The 19,262-nt window shown below is 39.5% G+C and overlaps 2 protein-coding genes across 2 annotated transcripts; both read left to right on the top strand.

Annotated features, from left to right (window-relative positions):
- The first annotated feature begins 376 nt into the window (after positions 1 to 376).
- Positions 377 to 8,303, top strand: LOC116520574 (toll-like receptor 13). Its single transcript, XM_032234824.1, has 3 exons — positions 377 to 890; positions 4,016 to 6,793; positions 8,051 to 8,303. The coding sequence occupies exons 2-3, from the start codon at positions 4,044 to 4,046 to the stop codon at positions 8,208 to 8,210; spliced, it is 2,910 nt and encodes a 969-aa protein (XP_032090715.1). The 5' UTR covers positions 377 to 890; positions 4,016 to 4,043; the 3' UTR covers positions 8,211 to 8,303.
- A 2,446-nt stretch (positions 8,304 to 10,749) lies between these two features.
- Positions 10,750 to 17,862, top strand: LOC116521602 (neuronal pentraxin-1-like). The gene is made up of 6 exons (XM_032236259.1): positions 10,750 to 10,790; positions 10,997 to 11,813; positions 13,223 to 13,403; positions 16,513 to 16,760; positions 16,894 to 17,073; positions 17,157 to 17,862. The coding sequence occupies exons 1-6, from the start codon at positions 10,750 to 10,752 to the stop codon at positions 17,364 to 17,366; spliced, it is 1,677 nt and encodes a 558-aa protein (XP_032092150.1). The 3' UTR covers positions 17,367 to 17,862.
- The last annotated feature ends 1,400 nt before the right edge of the window (positions 17,863 to 19,262 follow it).

Genomic DNA, 19,262 nt, shown 5'->3' with positions numbered 1-19,262 from the left:
ATCTCTGCCTCATCTCTGTCTGTCTGGGTCTCTTTTCTATCTGAAATCCCATGCTTAACAGACACCGCCGTGAATATTTCATTCATCTTTAATAACACAAGCACAGGATCACCATGCAAGTAAATATAATTCTCAACATCAACTTTTTATTTGGCTATTCTACCGGTGGTAAGATGTGCAGCTTTGCTCTAAGTCACCAAATAATCAGTAACTTGGATGATCTCAGAGGAACTAGAGGAAGGGAAAAGAAAACAACTCAGGGTTATTCCCCACAATAAGAAAATGTGCCATTTCCTTCTCCTCAACAGTTTTTTTTTTTTTTTTTGGTAGGCGTTTGTGGTTTCACTTTCCAAGGGCACCTAACTGAAAACTATTTCTAACGTAGAAAGAACTTCACTCCAAATGACAGAGTGAATACAGAAGACGAGAGAAGTAAGTGTTTCACTGGTAGTACAAAAAAGATCAAAGAAGAACCAAGCTAAGGATAGACAGATCCAGCTTGCCAATCATTCTGCAGAGTCTGATTTAGATCCGAAGTTTGGTGTTACACAGACTCAGTTGGTAAGGAGGAAGTGGGGAGGCTAAAGCAAAGTGGTTTGTTTTGTTTTTAAACCTGCCCTGCAGTTTTGTACAGCCACTACTAGAAAGGCACAACAAAGGCGGGATTTTTGGTCCTGGGACAAATTGCTGTCAGATAATCCTTACCAGTCCTTGATTTCTGAAATCTATGAAATAAACCAACAATCTGCAGCCCATTCTGTGCTGGCTGAAAACACCAACTGCAAGACTTATGTCGGTCCCTGGTATGTGACTCTTCTGAATTCACTTAGCCACATTGCCTTGAAGTCCTCTTTTAGTCATACTCATCAACCAACATTTGACCTGCTAAGGTGAGCTTCTACTTTCTTTAAAGCAATGCCTTATATAACAGAAGTGTTGCTAATGCCCTTAAAAAGGATGGTTATTTGGTTATATACTGGTTGTATATAAGCGGTAGCCCTGGTTATGCATTCAGTTATTTTAAAAACCATTTTAGTGTTTTTAGAACTTCAGTTTTTTTCTGTTTCTTTTTTTCTGTTTTTTTTAGTTGAATGGAATTTTATACTGCACTTCTCACCATTGTGGTTTCTGCTTCTGGTTTTTGCTTTGCTTGATGTTGCGGGATTTTTCCCCCCTGTTGGTTTTTATTATTATGTTTGGTTGCATAGTCATTCAGATGTTTAGACTAGATTTGGCCTTTTTATCTACCTATCGAATCTTTCCCAAGAACCTGGGATAAGCAGATGCTGCTTGAGGGTTCCACCACAAAACCGCGAAGCCCTTATCCGCGCCAACATAAGTGCAGACGCAAATCCGCGGCGTCCGGAGCGCTAAGAAAAACACGATCCTACCACCGCGACAACAGCGCGGCGACAGAAGGGTGTTCTACATGCTTCGTTCTTTACCTCCAAAGGTAGCCCTCCTCCTCCAGCTGACAGCGGCAGCGGGCACAGGGCAAAGCGGGCTGCCCAGCAGCCCGCAGGAAGGGTCCAGCTCAGCCACGGGGGGCAGCAGGAAGCCCACGGGGGGGCCGAGCGGGACCGCTGACGCCGCCCGCCCTGCCTCTTCCTCCGGGGGAGGCGGCGGCGGCGGCGGAGGACATGGCAGTGGCGGCGGCTAAGGCTCTCCCAGGGCCGGCGAAGCGGGCTTGCCCGGTGGAGGCAGGGCACCCTCTTCTGTTCTCCCTTGTTGAGGAAGAAGAGGGCGGCCTGCCTCCGTCGGGCAAGCCCGCTTCGCCAGCCCCAGGAGAGCCTCAGCCGCTGCCGCTGCCGGGCCCCCCACAGGCTTCCTGCTGCCCCCCGCGGCTGAGCTGGACTCTTCCCACGGGCTGCTGCTGCTGGGCAGCCCGCTTTGCCCCGTGCCCACTGCCGCTGTCAGCTGGAGGAGGAGGGCTACCTTTGGAGGCAAAGAACGAAGCATGTAGAATGCCCTTCTGTCGCCGCGCTGTTGTCGCGGCAGTGATGACGTGCGGTGATGACGTTGCGGCTTTAGCGACACGGTTTAATCACCGCTATTTTAATCACCACGGTTTTGTCATGCCACGGTTAAAGGTCACAGAATGTAAGGTGTTCCGAGTAAAGCTGCCTTTTGCAATTGATTGATGGTGATTTCGTCATTGCCAGTGATGTTCAAGTCATGCTTCAGATTGCCCCCAAAGTGCCTATTATTATTGATGGTATCTTTGCTTTCTTTTGCCACAGTCATTCTACTTCTATTTGTAGGTATTATTATTTTAAATTTAAAACATAGGTTTTCAGTGGTTTATATAAAGGTAGTCCTTGACTTACCATTTGTTTAGTGACCATTCAAAGTTACAACTTATAACTGCTTTTTGCCCTTACAATCCAGTGGAGCATCTCCATGGTCCTATGATCCAAATTCAGACATTTGGCAAACTGCCATATATTTATGACAATTGCCCTGTTCCAGGATCATGTGATCACCATTTGTAACCTTTCCAGCCAGCTTCCAACAATCAAAGTCAGTAGATTCGCTTAACGACCACATGGTTCATTTAACAACTACAGTGACTCATTTAACAGCAGTGGCAAAAAGGTCATTCACTTAACATCTGTCTTGCCCAACAACAAACATTTTTGGGCTCAATTGTGGTCATAGGTCAAAGACTATCTATACTGCCATAATAGCTGTGATGATTAAAAATTAAGCAACATACATAAATCTTTCTGCCCCAGAAAGTATACTGCTTGGGAGAGAGCATCTAAATAGTCCCTGCTCCTCCTTAAGCCATATATATTTGTGGGTGCAATTATTATTACTGATTGATTCTAATCCTAAAATTCTGATTCCATGTTATCTTTGAACAAAGTCAAGATCTGTTTTGTATGTATGAAAAATGTCATAAGTCACTTCTTTAGTGCTGCTGTAACTTTGACCGGTCACTAAATGAACTCTTATTAGGTCGAGGACCTTTACAATATAGAAATAACTAAGACGCTAAGAAGCTATCTGTTCTACAATCTCATATCAGACACTTATGCTAGAATGAATATAATATTTGCTCTATCTTTATCTAACTCGTTTCAATTTCCACTATGCATTCTGGTATTTTCCACAATGCAAGTTTCCATCAGGTCACCTCCTTTAGTTGGGATGGATGTCGTCTGTTAAAGTTCTAATCCCTACAGTCTCTAATCATGAGACATCAAACATCAGGAACATCAGAATCTAAACTTAGGCAAATAATTTTTGGCCAGAAAATGACATATTTTGAAATGCAGCAGAAATCTAAATTATTTCCCAGTTGGCTACAACTCTGTATGAATGTACATATCTGCCATTTTATGACACTGTTCCACCCAGATTCAGACCTATATATGCAGCGATTGAAATCAATGACATTTACATTAGCTTTGACTTAGTTTTAAGTCCCACTCAGTATGGATCTAGTTGGCTTTTAAGAAGAGATTGGACAACTATTTGTCTGATATGGTATAGGGTTCCCTGCCTGAACAGAGGGGTTGGACTAGAATGGGGGTCCCAAACTGTGGACCATGGCCTACTTCTGGGCCATGGTCTATTTGCAACTGGGCCGTGTGAGCGGTGGGCTAGTGTGTACATGACCTTAGCCCCATGTGTGAGTGGCAAGCTTTCAGCTCCACTAACGCTCGTGGCAGATGCCACCACTCACACAAATGAAGCTCTGTGTGTGCATGTATGTCTATCCCCCCTCACACAAAAACTTCCTCTTCCACGCCTCCCTCTGGCACAGGGCCACCAACCCAGAAAGGCTGGGGAACAGTGGAATAGAAGACCTCCAAAGTTTCCTTCTAACTCTGTTACTCTGTTATTCTGTTAGAATAACAATCATCTGGAAGTAAGTGGGAAATAAACTCCTGTATCTAATAAAAGTTATATATAACGTGACTGAATTCAGATCACTGCTTATGCACCAGCATGTCTAGCCTCCACTTTCTTTTTAACTAACCAGAAATATTTTATGTTCTTATTTCAGAACCTATGAAGTTTTTTCATGATCACTGATGAAGCCCATAGTAAACCTAAAGGCAGCACATATGCCAAATGCTTTTATCATTATGCCTGCTTTGAAGCAGATTCCCTTGAAACTTTGCACAGTGCTACTCCTCTTCACGTGGATATGGAGGGATGTGGATTGTTTTGGGTTCAAGAATTGTGTCCTTTCCCCTAACATACCTGGCCTTGCTGTTTGTACTGGCCATGCCATCGTAAACCTGAATTCTGCCATTGCTTCTCTGCCAAATGTGACTAATAAGCTCAATGCCTCCCATAACTTAGTTGAAGTGCTGAATTCTACCACTTTTTCCCACCTTCCTGGTTTACAGAAACTGTATCTGGATCATAACAGCATATCACACATTGAACCCAACACTTTTCAAAGCCTGGAAAGCCTTGAAGTTCTAGATTTGAGTTGGAACCAACTGACTGTTATAGGTCCTGCTTTGTTAGCCAACCTGAAACATCTCTGTGTATTGCACCTGGATAATAACAAAATTGCCACAGTGCATCCGAGTGCATTCATATTCCAATTGGCTCTTCGGGAACTTATTCTTTCCACCAATAAACTATCTAGTTTTCAAGATATTGCTATAGGTGTAAAAAACTTGTCCCAACTTACCATTCTGGATTTGGGTAACAATAGCATCTCTGCCCCATGTGTTGGTCCTTCCTTGCTCAGTTTCCCCTTCCTGAGGAATCTCAGTTTGAATAGAAATGTCATTCACAGTCTGGACTTGTCAAATTGTTCCTTTCCTAGCTTGCAACAACTGGACCTAAGTATTAATAACATGTCAAAACTGGAAGCTGGACCCTTTCAAGCCACACCTGCTTTGACAGAGTTGTCTTTAGACTCGAACTTTCTAAATATCTCTGATCTTATCAACATATCCCTTCCTAACCTGACTATGTTGCATTTATCCAGTATGCATCCATCATTAAGCACAAATGTATCAGTAGCTTGCTCTGTCTTCCAAAGTTTTCCAGCCTTAAGTTCTTTGGACATCAAACATTCCAAGTTTAGAAATACTCAGTTGAGACAGTTGGGTTCTTGCACTAACCTCACCTGGTTGACTCTGTCTACCTCACAGTTTAGGTACCTGGAAAATAAAACATTCGAAACATTTCAGAACTTAAAGTATCTTTCTATGGATAAGTGCAAGATATTGAGACTCCATCCTAATACTTGGGGGAAAGGGCTACCATTGCAAACCCTGATCCTGAGCAGAAATGACATTAATAAATTAGATTATTTTGTTTTTGCGGCTTTGAAGAATTTAAGCTATTTGGACTTATCAAAGAACCGCCTGACCAATCTAGAAACAAAATCTTTTTTTGGCATGTCAGCATTGCGGACACTTATTCTTCATACCTGCCAGATCACAGCTGTAACCCGTGACACTTTCCTCTATGCTCGTAAGATGGAGTTTTTAGATTTGAGTTTTAACAGCATTACACGAATCAAAGATGATGCCTTTTCACGCCTGCGTTTGAAGACTCTCTTGCTTTCAGGAAACAGAATTTTAACTGTTCAGAGCAATGCTTTTCGGAGCCTCAATTCTCTAACATACCTTGCCTTGGATCAAAATCTCATATATAAGATTTCTGAGTCAGTCTTTAAACCTCTGAAACACCTGCAAAAATTAGATCTCAGCTACAACCGTCTTTTTACTTACAACAAATATGATACTCCAAGCCCTTTTCAGGGTCTCTATTCCCTTGTGGAATTGGATATTAGTTTTCAGACACCTAAATTGCCAATCCACTCTTCAGATAAATTTTTCCAAGGGCTGGAGAATCTAAAGTTTCTGTCTTTGAAAGGAAATCCTAGCAATGTGTTTTCCCGCTTTTCATTTATCAATCTTACCACTCTCGAATCCCTAGACCTCTCTGAAATCCAGCCAGGGAAACGTGGCTCTTGGGAACTCCACTCACATTTTTTTCAAGGATTAACTAGCCTACATAATCTCTCACTAGAAGATAGTGCCATCCCAGATCTACCCAAAGAAATATTTTCTAGTTTGACCTCTTTGGAACAGCTGGACCTAAGCAACAATGATCTGAAGAACTTCAGTAAAGAAATGTTTGATCAACTTTCCTCTCTGAAGTATTTGGATGTTTCTGGAAATCCACTGATATGCTCTTGTGAGAATGCATGGTTCCAAAACTGGTCAATATCTGTGCCAAATGTTCAAATGGCCTTTCTGAATAGCTATTATTGCTTTGGTCCTGGATTGACTAATCGTCGTTTTGCTGATGAAGACTTATCCTTCTGCTTTGAGAACTGGGAAATGTATTTATTTATTGCCACCACAGTTATCATCCTCTCGTTCCTGCTTCCATCTTTGATCTATGCCAAGTTAGGCTGGACTTTCCGATATGCTTTTTATTTCCTAAGAGGTTGGGGCTACAACCAACTGCGCCCCAAAGGACGGGACTACCAATATGATGCTTACATTTCCTGCTGTAGTCATGACTACAAATGGGTGATCGATAACATTCTGGAAAAGCTGGAAAAACAACGTGAACCCTGCTTCCGATTTTGTTTTGGGCCTAGAGATTTTGCCCCTGGACAATACTATATAGATAACATTCAGAATGGAATAAGCAGAAGCCGTAAGACCTTATGTCTGGTGAGCAGAAATTACTTGGAGGATGAATGGTGTTCTTTAGAAATTCAACTTGCCTGTTCCAATATCTACTATCATGGATATGATCCTTTGGTGGTGGTCTTTAAGGAAGAAATTCCAAACTACAGGTGAGTTGGGAACAGTTGATCCTCACGAAGGCGGTCTTTAAAAGATTGTAATATAAAGCAGGAGTTTCAACTAGTTTTATTTTAGTGGGAAGAAAAGATTTGTGAGATGAGGAGTGCAATTAGGATGCAGAAGGTTGGATAAAGGAAGAATGAGCAGAAGAGAACTTTTTCCATAATGAAAAAAGAGATCTAAAGATCTGACTCCTGTCTTGGGCTGTGGGTTGGACTAGAAAGCCTTCAAGGCCCCTTCCAGCCCTATGATTATATTATAAAGCTTTCCCCACCGAGCCATCTGGAAGGTATCTGACTAATCCTCATTGTTCCGATTAAAGATGGAAAGAGGATGTAGCAGAGAAACTAGGCAGAGATTTTCTTATACCTCATGGTAGGTCAGATTCTCCACCTGGCATTCTATAGATATGTACCTAAGAATCCTGGGAGTTAACAGCCCAAGTACAACGGGAAGGTGTTTACTTGAGAGACTAGAACTTGTGGTCACCCAGTGATTGGAAGTGAATGATGATGACGACAAAAATCTTTATTCGGGTGATCACTAATTTATATAATTTTTTGTGCCACCTGATCTGAGGATGATAATAATCAGTTTGGAGATGGTTTTAGATAAATGTATGTCTATTTGGGGGTGGGAAAAAAGTTTATGAGGTGTTTCTAAAATTCTGCAACTTTAAGAAATATGGATTTCAATTCCCAGAATACCGTAGCCAGCATGCTGACTGCTGGGGTATTCTGGGAGCTGAAGTTCACATGTTTTAAAGTTTAAGTTTGAGAAATACTGGTCTACAATGTCTATTCAAGATGGCATCCCACTTACTATCATTTGCTGAAGAATAACAGAAGAGAGTAGTTGCTGTCCTGCTAAGTTTAGAAGTATCCTCCACAGTTGGCTTGGGGATGGTCCAGGGCATTGGTGAAATTCAATATTTTTTATTAGTGGTTCTATGGAGATGGCTTGGTGGGCATGGCAGGGGAAGGATACTGCAAAATCTCCTCTCCCCACTCCTGGGGGAAGGATATTGCAAAATCTCCATTCCACTCCATTCTGGAGCCAGCCAGAGGTGGTATTTGCCGGTTCTCCGAACTACTCAAAATTTCTGCTACCGGTTTTTCAGAACCTGTTAGAACCTGCTGAATTTCACCCCTGGTCCAGGGTGTCTTTTCCTTACATACTACTTTATGTCTGTTCTTGTGTCTGAGATGGCGAAAATAAAAAATCTCAATCCTTTGGTTATTTTCTAGGTTGTCTCCTTATCATCGCCTAAGGAAACTAATTAAACAAGAGAGCTACCTTACTTGGCCTGAAGATCCTGAAGCTGAAGATGTATTCTGGACCAAATTGTGTGGGGCCTTAGGCTTTGAGAGACAAGATAATGTCACACTGTTCACTGTAACTGAGTAACTGAAACCAGGAAGAATGTGGTTACGATTATTTTTTTTAGCATTATTTTTTTACTTAAAATTTTATATATATATATATATGTGTGTGTGTGTGTGTGTGTGTGTGTGTGTGTGTGTTTATTTGTGCTGATAAATAAATAAAGGGAGACTAGTATAGATCTATTTCAAGCTATTTAGCTCTCATCAGCTAGCCACACCCTTACTGGGATTTATTTATCAGCACAAATAAAAAAACACAAATATAACAAAGGCAACAGTAAAATATTGGGTTTCTGTCATGATGGACTCTTGTGACGAGCCGAAGGACAGATGATGGAAGCAGTTAGCTTCCTCCCATAATTGGGGCTTACCAGGGGTTGTAAAAAATCTAATATATATATGTGTGTGTGTGTGTGTGTGTGTGTGTACACACATACACACACGCACGCACACTGATTTGGGAAATGCATAATTATGGTCCCAAATTCTCAAAAATACATTGAGGGAACAAATACAAAAGATTACACTTTTAATGAATAAGAATTAAGGTTTCGTTTTAAAAGTCTGTCAGGGAATTGAGCAGCAGGTGTCCAAATGTTACTCAGCGACATTGACACGAAGTTCTAGTTTTATATAAATACATATATTTAACATTTATATTCACAGTAGACAAGATAGTAAGGAACATCATGAGGTAAATCAAAACAGCATACAGAGCACGCAGAAGAAAAAAGACGGGGGGGGGGGAAGGAAACTCCTCCTTTTCACCCACAGCAACCAATCACGGCCGAGATTGCCTCATGCAAGAACCAGCACTCTCCAATCAATCAATTACAACCGTATGCTCTGGCTCATTGTACACTTTACTGTTCCAGTTACTAAATTAAATATTCCTCAAAAGTTAATTTATATTCATAGTAATACAATAAGATTGTTGCTTGTCACAAGTTCAAAATTCTGAACTACTGTTGGATTATATTAAAAGATTCCACTTTAAATGGTCTGGTAAAATGAGTTTTAAAAGACATAACTCTGTACTTCGATTCCTGTTTCTGGTCTATATTTAATCTTAGATGTTAAATTGATCCTAAGGGGGTACTTATATGTTAAATCTGGATTGTGATTAAATCCAGATTAAGTTAGTGACAATTGTATCACATTACATTCAATGAAAACAAATTACTATGATTTAATTTACGCTGCTCTGCTGTAGAGATTTATCTGGGCATAAATCCCAGAAAGAAGCAGTTGGATTCTTAGATATTCTTTCATACCAATATTATACTCTTCAGTCATTTCTTTGCAGTAGAAACAAAGATTAAACTAAAAGAACACATATTAAGTGTTATCCTATTCCAATCTGTATATTTCATGTTCTTTATTATAAATGCCCAATGGCTTAATCTAGATTGAGAGTCTTTTCATTTTAAATTGGGAGGCTGTTTGAAGGATTACATTTTCTATCACTCATGGACGGGTATCCCAATGATTTTGGACTACTTTGTCCTATAATCAAATAACATTATAAACAAGCCAGCATATGGGTCTAATTTACATCTATATTTAGAATGGGTGAAACTCATTGGATTAATAATCCTTCGGCCTTATATTAATTCTAGCATTCAGTGATCTACTGAAGTTAGGAGTTGCAGAGTGGGAAAAGCAAACTATCAATATGATGAACAGTCTCTTTAGAAGAAATCAGAACTTGGTAGAAGACTTTCTAAGCCTACATTGCAATGGTCATCAGGGTTATTGACAAATACAGACTGTGGGCCAGATATCCTATTCTTAGGCTGCTGAAATATGGATTGTTCCTCATTTACCAAAAACAGTATTAAAACTCTGGCTTTCAAAGGAAACAAATCATGTTGGAAGTGTCCTGAACTTCCTAAGCCTTGGGACAGTGGAGTACATTGTGATAAATGTAACAGTAATTTATATTTTGGTTCAGAATGTTTTGTTTTTCATATAGTTAAAATTATCTGATTAGGCCCTTGAGTGGAAAGGTAGAGTCTATTTGTAAATCATCTAGCTGTGCATTTATTTTATACAGGTGTGTGTTTCTTACCTACTTGACACAATAGTCTTTCCTATTTTTGTTGGGAGTTCCACATACTCTAAATTCAGCTGGGAGTGATGTACTCTGAGTAAATAATTGTAATTAGAAGAAAAAATGAGGAATAATTTCATAGCTTGGATTTAGTTTATTTTTTATTGGCTGATACCTTAATTCTTCTGACTGAAGCTTTAGCTTCTCAGGAGGGGTTATATATAGGCTGCCAGGCTAGAAGCCTTAGCAACAGAGAAGAGATGGTAGGCAGTGGTGAAGGCAAAAGCTTTGCTATAACACTTTAAGCCCATTAATTTCTCAGTCGCCAAGGGAAACGATGCTTTGCTCCTCATCACCAGTGGATTTGGCAAATTAGACAGGAAGGAAAGGCAGAAAAAGAACAAAACCCACCAGACTATAGTGCCTGGATGTCTGCTGGCAGTTTGGCTCTGCTGAGAAGCAAGAAATTGATATTTGGGAAGAAGGAAAAGCTTCAGTTTCTGAGACAATGGAACCAGCCATTGTGGGTATTGAAGACTTGGTGACCTGGTGAACCAGACATGACTTGAAGAGTTTCATCTAGAGTATCTTCTCCTCTGTCAAAGATCTTTGCATCTCCTTCTTGATAGAAGCTGAATTTCTTTCTTGGGGAATTTTATTGGTCATCTAAGAGAAGATCTGGATGATGGATGCAGGGTTGAAATCTGTTGTACAATAGGATTCTTCAAGCTGTAAAGACTTGGCCTTTCTGGAAGTTATCATCTGCTTCTGCTTCTAATTTCTCCTGAACTGGCCAGCCCATTTCCATCCCCACTCCTACTCTTTTCCCATCCACCAAACATCCTACCTCTGGTGATCGCAATGCACTGGACATTGCTCTTCCTCATCTTTTCCCCACTACTGTTAGCCTCTGAACATGGCTTACCCAAATTTATATGCAGTCCTATGCCATTGGATATGGATAATGGTTGCCAGTCAAATGGCCATCAACGACATGGAAGCGCAGCTAATGGTGCAGGCAGTAGCCATTGGGTGGGTACTCTAGAAGAAGCTAAGGAAACCATCCTGCATCTGCGGGAGACAGTGGTGCATCAAAAGGAAATGATCCTTGACCAGAGAGAGACCATGAGAGAACTGACAGCCAAACTGAGCCGCTGTGAAATCCATTCCAGGAGGCATAGTGAGCACCATGGAAATCATCAGGAAGAGAATCATAACCATAAGTTTGGCCATCACGAAGGTGGGCATCGGGGCCATCATGATAATAGTCAAAGGGGACATCATGAGGATGCCCACCAACCTCACCATGAAGATGGCCATAGGGGACATCGTGATGCTGGCCATCGAGATCCCCATGAAGGCCACCATGCCCAAGAGAATGAGCATCATCCAACTGCACAACCTGGGAACCATGCACCACAGGTCAGTCACAACACTCATGATTCTTCTCACAAGGCACATACACCTGCTCAGTCTAATGCTATGGAAGATCCACCCAATGAGGCATCTGCTGCAATACATCAGATGGAGAGAATGTTGAAATCCCTTAAGGAGAGACTGGAGCATTTACAGGTATTAGCTATAAACTTATCCTTCTCAATGCACTTTAATCTAGCTTCTTAAATCTACGTATTCCTTAATTGAGCACTTGTTTATTATCCATCAATCATCATACTCATATTTACAATCTTTATCTCTACATTTTTTAATTTGTCCAAAATGCTGATCAGCCAGCAATTATTGTAAGCATTTTTATTCCTGTTCCATCAGTTTTCATATATGATCTTTCATTTAATCATCTTTTCTTCCTTGTTCTGATTTATATGATCAAAGCAAACCTAAGGAATGCTATTACTTCTCTTTAAAAGCTAAATATCTCCCAATACACTCAAGTTTCTATCAGAATTAACTACTCACAACAAATCTTCCTGCTTCTTCTTCTAATCTTTCTAAAGTGCCTACCTACCATAGTGTTATTCTGGAAAATATATGGGGTGAAGGGAGAGTTTAAACATAATTATTTAAGCTCTGTTGCATTATCAATAGCAACTCTTGGTTGAGAAAATCAGTATCCAAAGAACGAAAGGCAGCGATGAAGAAAATGGCTGGAGTCACTTTGCAGAGGGAGATGGATGCAGGGGGATTTAAAAAATAAAATAAAAATAAAATGCAGAAGAGATGCGGAGGGATAGCTTTCAAGAGAGAAAAGTATGGAGAATTATAGTGAATGGTGTTTGTATAAACTAGATTTTACTATATTTCCTTTCTTTTCCTTAAGCCAATTAATTGTTTAATTAATTTAATTTTTTATTCCTTGCTTTGCAATTGGCATAACTTTGCTTACCTAAAAAGGAAGAAACATGATGGATGAACACACAGCACACACATGCTCACACTCTCACACACACACATGTACAAGGTGTAAGGTGCTTGGGTTCAATTATGATTTTGTTGAAGATGGAGCAAAGTTATTCAATATTATCTTTTTATGCATAATGTGGCTATTGCAAAACTAACAAAAGTCCCTCCTTTTAGCAGAACTTCTTTCTGGAGCTCCAGGAGGTTCTTTGTTGTGTGGCGGGTTTAGTGCAGGAAGGTGACTAAATTTAGCATCCTCTACATACTTGCAATGGAAGGAAGACCCATTGGGCTGAAGAAGACTAAATAGAGAAGCATAGGACTGCATTGCAAATGGGTTTAAATGGTGATAATAATGAGGCAACAGAACATGAATAGATGATGGTACCATTAATGGGAAACTCATTTCAGGCAAGAAGAAAACATACAATTATTTGTAAATACAGTCTAAAATTCAGCTTGGTAAATATACAGGAATTCAAGAATTAGACCAAATGGTTAATAATGTCTTTCAGGTGGAATTTTAATGAAGGGAGAGAGGCAGCACATTACAAGTGGTCTAGAGAAGATTTAGAAAAATGGCAGAATTTTATTAACATGAGCATTTACCCTGACTTCTCCAGCACAATTGGAATAATTCAACCTTCTCCACATCCATGTGGGATACTCTTCAGGAAAAGATCAGCTTATTGGAGCAACAGATCCATGAGAAATCCAACACTTCAGAACATCAGACACCCAGTGTACCAAAAGCAACAGGGATGAGACAAAGGCATGTTTCACATGGACGCACGGTAGAGAAAGGTGAGTGACTAAACCTGAGTTTCCAGGTGGGTAGTGTTGTAACCTTCTTGCAAGTCAAAACAATATTGTGACTTTCCAAAGCTCTGTAGTAATAAAATTAATTTTTAAGGTATAAAAAAAAGAAAAGAAAAGAAAAAGAAAGTGGTGTTGCCAGTATGAGAAAGGAGACTTTGGTCCATATTCATGGAGTAAAAATGGATGGATAGATGGAAGGAAGGAAGGTAAATTAAATAAACTACTAAATAAAAAGAGCTAATAATAAAAGGTGGGTTTAATGACAAGTAAATGGACAATAAAGAAGCCAGATGTTTAGGTGGCTATTGCCAAATTTGTGGAGAAATGAGAAATAGTTTTTCTAGTGATGCCCTCCAGATATCAGAAACAATTCACAAATTCCCAAACATTAGATTTTGGATCATACTGCCTGATTAACAGGATAGGTGTTGGGTTGGAGAAGGCTGACAGCAGGATATAATTAGATCTGAAGCAAATGGAGAACTTCAGTTTTTTAACATTTGCATATTGCTTTTTCTATCTCATTTTCTCTCAAAAAACCTGCTTGTTTTCACAACTGGTTTTATGAGATAGCTAAAGCTGAGAGACAGTGACTGGCTCAAAGAATTTTCCCAGTCATGCTGAAATTTGAATATGAATAGTCCCACTCTAACCTATTTTAGATTTTAATTCTCCTCAGACCCAATTAACATAGCCAGTGACAAAGGATTATGACAAACGTTAAGCCCAGAACTTCAAGGGATGTGTAGGTTATATTAATTTAATATTGATTTTAAAAACCACTATTAAATAAGAGGTTTACATAAATATGTTAATGAATATTTTAGTGGATGAAAAATGTAGATTTAAATATTTGCTTTTAATAATTTAATAATACTTATTTTATTTGCTTCCGCATTTCTGAAGAATCTGCTTAGTGTATAATCACATAATCAGCAGGAAAAGTGATGGACACCAAGATGGTTAAAAGAGAATGATAGTTTGAGGAATATTTCAAGTATCTCATTATTCTACTGGAGAGACAGACCAATAGAATGAAGAAAAAGGGGATGTTGACTGAAAATATAGCTTAGTCATAAAATCAGCCACATGTGATAGATGCGGGGCAAAAATGAGCTTGAATAGTGATAGAAACCATATGACAGTGTTTTGGCAGCTTAGCGTGAGATGGATGAATGCTACCATTTTTTATGTAATGCCAATAGTATTTTATAAAGAACTAGCCAATAACCCGGTGTTGCCCGGATATTTATTTATATTTATTTATAGGGGGGAAATGTCTGGACCAAATGTAATTTCTAATGTTGGATTTTCCTCCTTACCAGAGGAAGTTCCCTTGTGGAGTACTGTGAAATCATTACCATAGTAAAACTCCACTGCGCTGCACAGTAGAAGCCATTTTACGGCAACACATTAGAAACTATTTTTAGGCACAATAGGCTGTATCTTAACAGAACACAAACACAGAGGGGTGTTAGGAGTGTCTTACTCCCACAGTATTTTTTTCCAAAGAGTAAGTCACCTGTATAACAAATTTGGTTGAAATTCCTGGAGGCGTTGCAGAGTTATGCTGGAACATACACAAACACAACCATGTGTGTGTATGTATGTATGTATATATATATATGTGTGTGTGTGTGTGTATGTATGTATGCATGTGTGTGTATTATAATACATACATACATACATACATACATACATACATACATACATACATACGCTGGTCTTGTTGTATTCAGGTCTTTTCCTGTCTAAGATTGAGATTGTCTTGGCATCCTCAGGCTGCTGTTTTTGGCCAAAAACACCAGCCTGAGGATGACTAGTGAGACCTCACCGAAACATTGCCAAGACAATCTCAATCTTACATGGGAAAAGACCCGAATACCACAAGACCAGCATACCTACACCCATGATATATATACATACACACACACACACACACACACACACACATATACACGAATATATATATTTGTATTTTCATGGGTACAGGTATGGGTGGCCGCCTTGCTCACACAAGCATGAAGCCGAAGGCATCAGCCTGAAGATGGCGAGTGGGAGCTCGTCGAAACATTGCCAATTTTACATGGGAAAAGACCCAAATACATCAAGACCTGCATATATATATGTATGTATGTATATGTATGTACGTATCACAAGACCTGCATAACTGTACCCATGAAAATCTACATATGTATGTATGTGTGTATATCTATCTATCTATCTATCTATCTATCTATCTATCTATCTATCTATCTATCTATCTATCTATCCATCCATCCATCCATCCATCCATCCATCCATCCATCCATCCATCCATCCATCCATCCATCCATCCATCCATCCATCCATCCATATATTGTATTTGTGCTGATAAATAAGCAGTGAGCTTCCTCCCATATTTGGGCATACCAGGGGTTGTGACACACTAATTATATATATATAAGTGTTACAATCGGTGTTACACTCTCTGTCCATCGACTCGTCACAAGAGACCATCCAGACAGAAACCCAATATTTTTACTGTTGCCTTTGTTACAGTACAAACACACACACACACACACACACACACACACATGTTTGTGTCTGTGTCTGTGTGCATGTGTGTGTAGGTATGCTCGTCTTGTGGTATTTGGGTCTTTTCCCGTGTAAGATTGAGATTGTCTTGGCAACATTTCGGCAAGGTCTCACTCGCCATCCTCAGGCTGAGGATGCCAAGACAATCTCAATCTTATACGGGAAAAGACCTGAATACAACAAGACCAGTTTGTGTGTGTGCGTTGTGTGTATACACACACACACACACACACACACATGTAAGAGTGCTCTCCTTTATGACCCTTTTGCCACCAAATCTAAATCAGGAAAGGCGTCAGAAAGAATGAAATGGAGCCAAGAAAGAAAAATTGGTAGATTTCCTGAACCTGATTGATAGTGGTCATGGGATTCCATTAAGGGAAAGAACATAGAAAGCCTGGAAAATCAATTCTTAATAGGTCAGCAGATCAGCTGGCAGTATATGGATAATCCACTTCCTCTCCATTTCCCTACGTTGCAGTGCAGTGCCACATTTCTGCTTTCTTCTGTTCTCCAGGGAACAAGGCAGATAAGCATTCCGAACATTTTCATGTGGATTTCCCTCTTCGCACAAACTACATGTATATCAAGATCAAGCACACTCTGCAACATGAAATCTTTGCCTTTTCCATCTGTCTCTGGCTCAAGTCAACTTCATCCCCAGGGATAGGCACACCTTTCTCCTACTCAGTGCCCAACCAAGCCAATGAAGTGGTGCTTATTCAATGGGGAAATAACCCCATGGAGTTGCTCATCAATGATAAGGTAGGAGAAATAACTCATAATTGTTTGTGCAGCAGAGATATATTTTAAGGTGTTCAGTACCTTGTCATGTTTATAACTTCTAGGTTTGCTCATTTCCACTTTTAGTTAAAACTTTTCAGTCCTTGCTTTGCAGGTTGCCACCTTGCCATTGGCTGTTAATGATGCCAAATGGCACCACATCTGTGTGACATGGTCCACTCGGCATGGCATCTGGAAATCTTACCAGGATGGTGTCCAAACAGGGAATGGGGAGAATCTGGCTCCTTGGCATCCTGTGAAACCCGGCGGTGTTTTCATACTAGGCCAGGAGCAGGTAAATAGGCCTCTCACTTTATGTACTGTCATTATCGTGCATGTTTCTTCTGAATACATATTTATTGCACTCTTCCTCTACAGGACACCCTTGGTGGCCGCTTTGATGCCACTCAAGCTTTCATTGGGGAAATGTCAGATTTCAACATGTGGAGCTATATTGTGACACCTGCTGAAATTTACAAGATGGCAACCTGCAGTAGCTCCACTGGTGGTGATCTTATCAATTGGACTGAAAACTCTATAGAACTTCATAGAGGAGTGATCAAACTACCATATAATGCCTGCCACTAAGAATCAACCAAAGAAACATGGACATAACATTCTCTGGAAGAGAAAGATACCTAATGGTTAAAGGCAAAGCATGGGAGGACCTCAAGATTTATTTCATACAGTGGTAGAAAGGGTTGGGAAATAAAAATTTCCAGGTTCCTTAACAAAAAGAATGGGGGGCCTTTATGTTTGGCACATGTGCAACAAAAAGAAAGTGGGTATGTATGCAGGCAGGAAAATCTTTTAAGATCCAGAAATACAGTATAATATTTATTTTATGAAGCTGAGCAATTTTCAAAGTAAGAAACATTCCTACACATGATAAACCTGTACTGTGTATTGGGATTTTCCTAATGTAAGAGCAGGAGCAAAAAAATAAAGTTCCTCATGATGACAATATGGCGAATAGGACATTTCATTTTCAAGGCCTTGATGTGTAACATTGGTCCACTAGGAAGATATTTATGGTAGATCAAAATCCTATTTTTGACTAGTAGTTTTCTACTTTTTGGATATTCAACAGAGGAATGGGGGGGGGGGAATTTGTTAATATTTTTTTCCAGAATCTTTTTCCTGAATGTTCTTTCTTTAAACAAATAGATGAACACTTTATTAGGTACATTGGCTGGATGATGCCCGACTGTTATCTGCTTTAAAAAAAATTGTATTATGTATTTTATTTATTGCAAACTTGCTAGAGTCATGTAGGTGAGATGAGCACTATAATAATCAATCAGTCATATTCTCAAAGATTTTCAGATTCATTCATTAATCTTCTACCATATAAGCTCTACACACCAGAATGGCTCATGAGGACAATACAAATGTCAATGGCTTTTTTAAAAATAGATCATACATGACTATAAAAATCTCAGCATTTCTGTTCAGATATTTTATACCAGCTTAGTAGACCTTTAGCAGCTTCTCAGGAAATCATTGCCAAAAACCCAGTCAGGTCTAGAGGAAGAGTATGAAACATTGTATATTAATCTCTTAATATCTAAGTCATTTTTCTCTGAGTTCACCATTTTTCTGCCTCTCTTTCCATTCCCCCACCCTCCATTGATTTAAATAGTATTTATGTGCTGTATATATCTTTTAAATTTGAATAAAGCCATGCTTGAAAAAAATGTTCCAACCATGAATTAACTAATATAACCTGGATGTAGATCTGAACCTGCACTGAACCAAAATTAGAGGCTGTGTTAACCAGCTCTAGAAGAGCTGTCAGATTTTGCAAGTATCATAAAGTGCTATTATGCATCATTGTGAAAACCATGTTGGCCAGCATTCTGCTATATCACATCAAAAATAGTTGTATAACATTGTGTTAGATGATAAACCCGATCTATGTTAAAGGTGACTGTGGAAGCCCTAGAGGCCTATGAAAACGGAAGGTTGAGTTAGGGCCAATATAGCACAAATGAATATAACATCGTTCGTGCAAATGGATGGCAAGGTTCAAAATTTTTGGTAAAGTCATTTACCAGCCAGTAGAGATCTATGCTGAATTCATAGAGCTTGCTTGATATGCGGGGTGTGAAATTTCTGTGGTGTTCTGTTTTCAGCACTACATATAGAGAGGGCAAAGACAAAGGTTCATTGAGGAATATCTAAACCCTTGAAAGGAAAAACAAATATATCCAGCATTCAGTGTAGATATTCCTAGGTGATGTCTGAATTCTCCTTGCACTGCAATTTTGATCAGCACCTGATCAGTGCCTGAATCTGTTTAAAAATGCTATAAAAGTGTACTGTTATACAATTATCTCCTTTAGTTTTGCAGCAGCAGCAATAAAAATGCCAGAGCACAATTTTAGTTTAAAAAAAGCAATAAAACCTCCAAATGCTACAGAACTAGTTTATCTTGAGGCAGGTATTTTAATAAAAATGACCATTTAAGGTAGAGGAAATAAA

This window comes from Thamnophis elegans, chromosome Z, assembly GCF_009769535.1.
Source record: "Thamnophis elegans isolate rThaEle1 chromosome Z, rThaEle1.pri, whole genome shotgun sequence".
NCBI classification, from domain to species: Eukaryota; Metazoa; Chordata; class Lepidosauria; order Squamata; family Colubridae; genus Thamnophis; species Thamnophis elegans.
The sequence above is the reverse complement of the archived record's forward strand: the minus strand, read 5'-3'. Positions and strand labels throughout refer to the sequence as shown.

What these genes read in the sequence shown, in the direction of transcription:
- LOC116520574 (XM_032234824.1), top strand. Translation starts at nt 4,044, where the DNA reads ATGAAGCCCATAGTAAACCTAAAGGCAGCACATATGCCAAATGCTTTT. An exon ending in GAAGAAATTCCAAACTACAG is followed by an intron (nt 6,794 to 8,050) that starts GTGAGTTGGGAA and finishes GTTATTTTCTAG; the next exon opens with GTTGTCTCCTTATCATCGCC.
- LOC116521602 (XM_032236259.1), top strand. Translation starts at nt 10,750, where the DNA reads ATGGAACCAGCCATTGTGGGTATTGAAGACTTGGTGACCTG. An exon ending in ATTGAAGACTTGGTGACCTG is followed by an intron (nt 10,791 to 10,996) that starts GTGAACCAGACA and finishes CCTTTCTGGAAG; the next exon opens with TTATCATCTGCTTCTGCTTC. An exon ending in AGTTGCTCATCAATGATAAG is followed by an intron (nt 16,761 to 16,893) that starts GTAGGAGAAATA and finishes CTTGCTTTGCAG; the next exon opens with GTTGCCACCTTGCCATTGGC.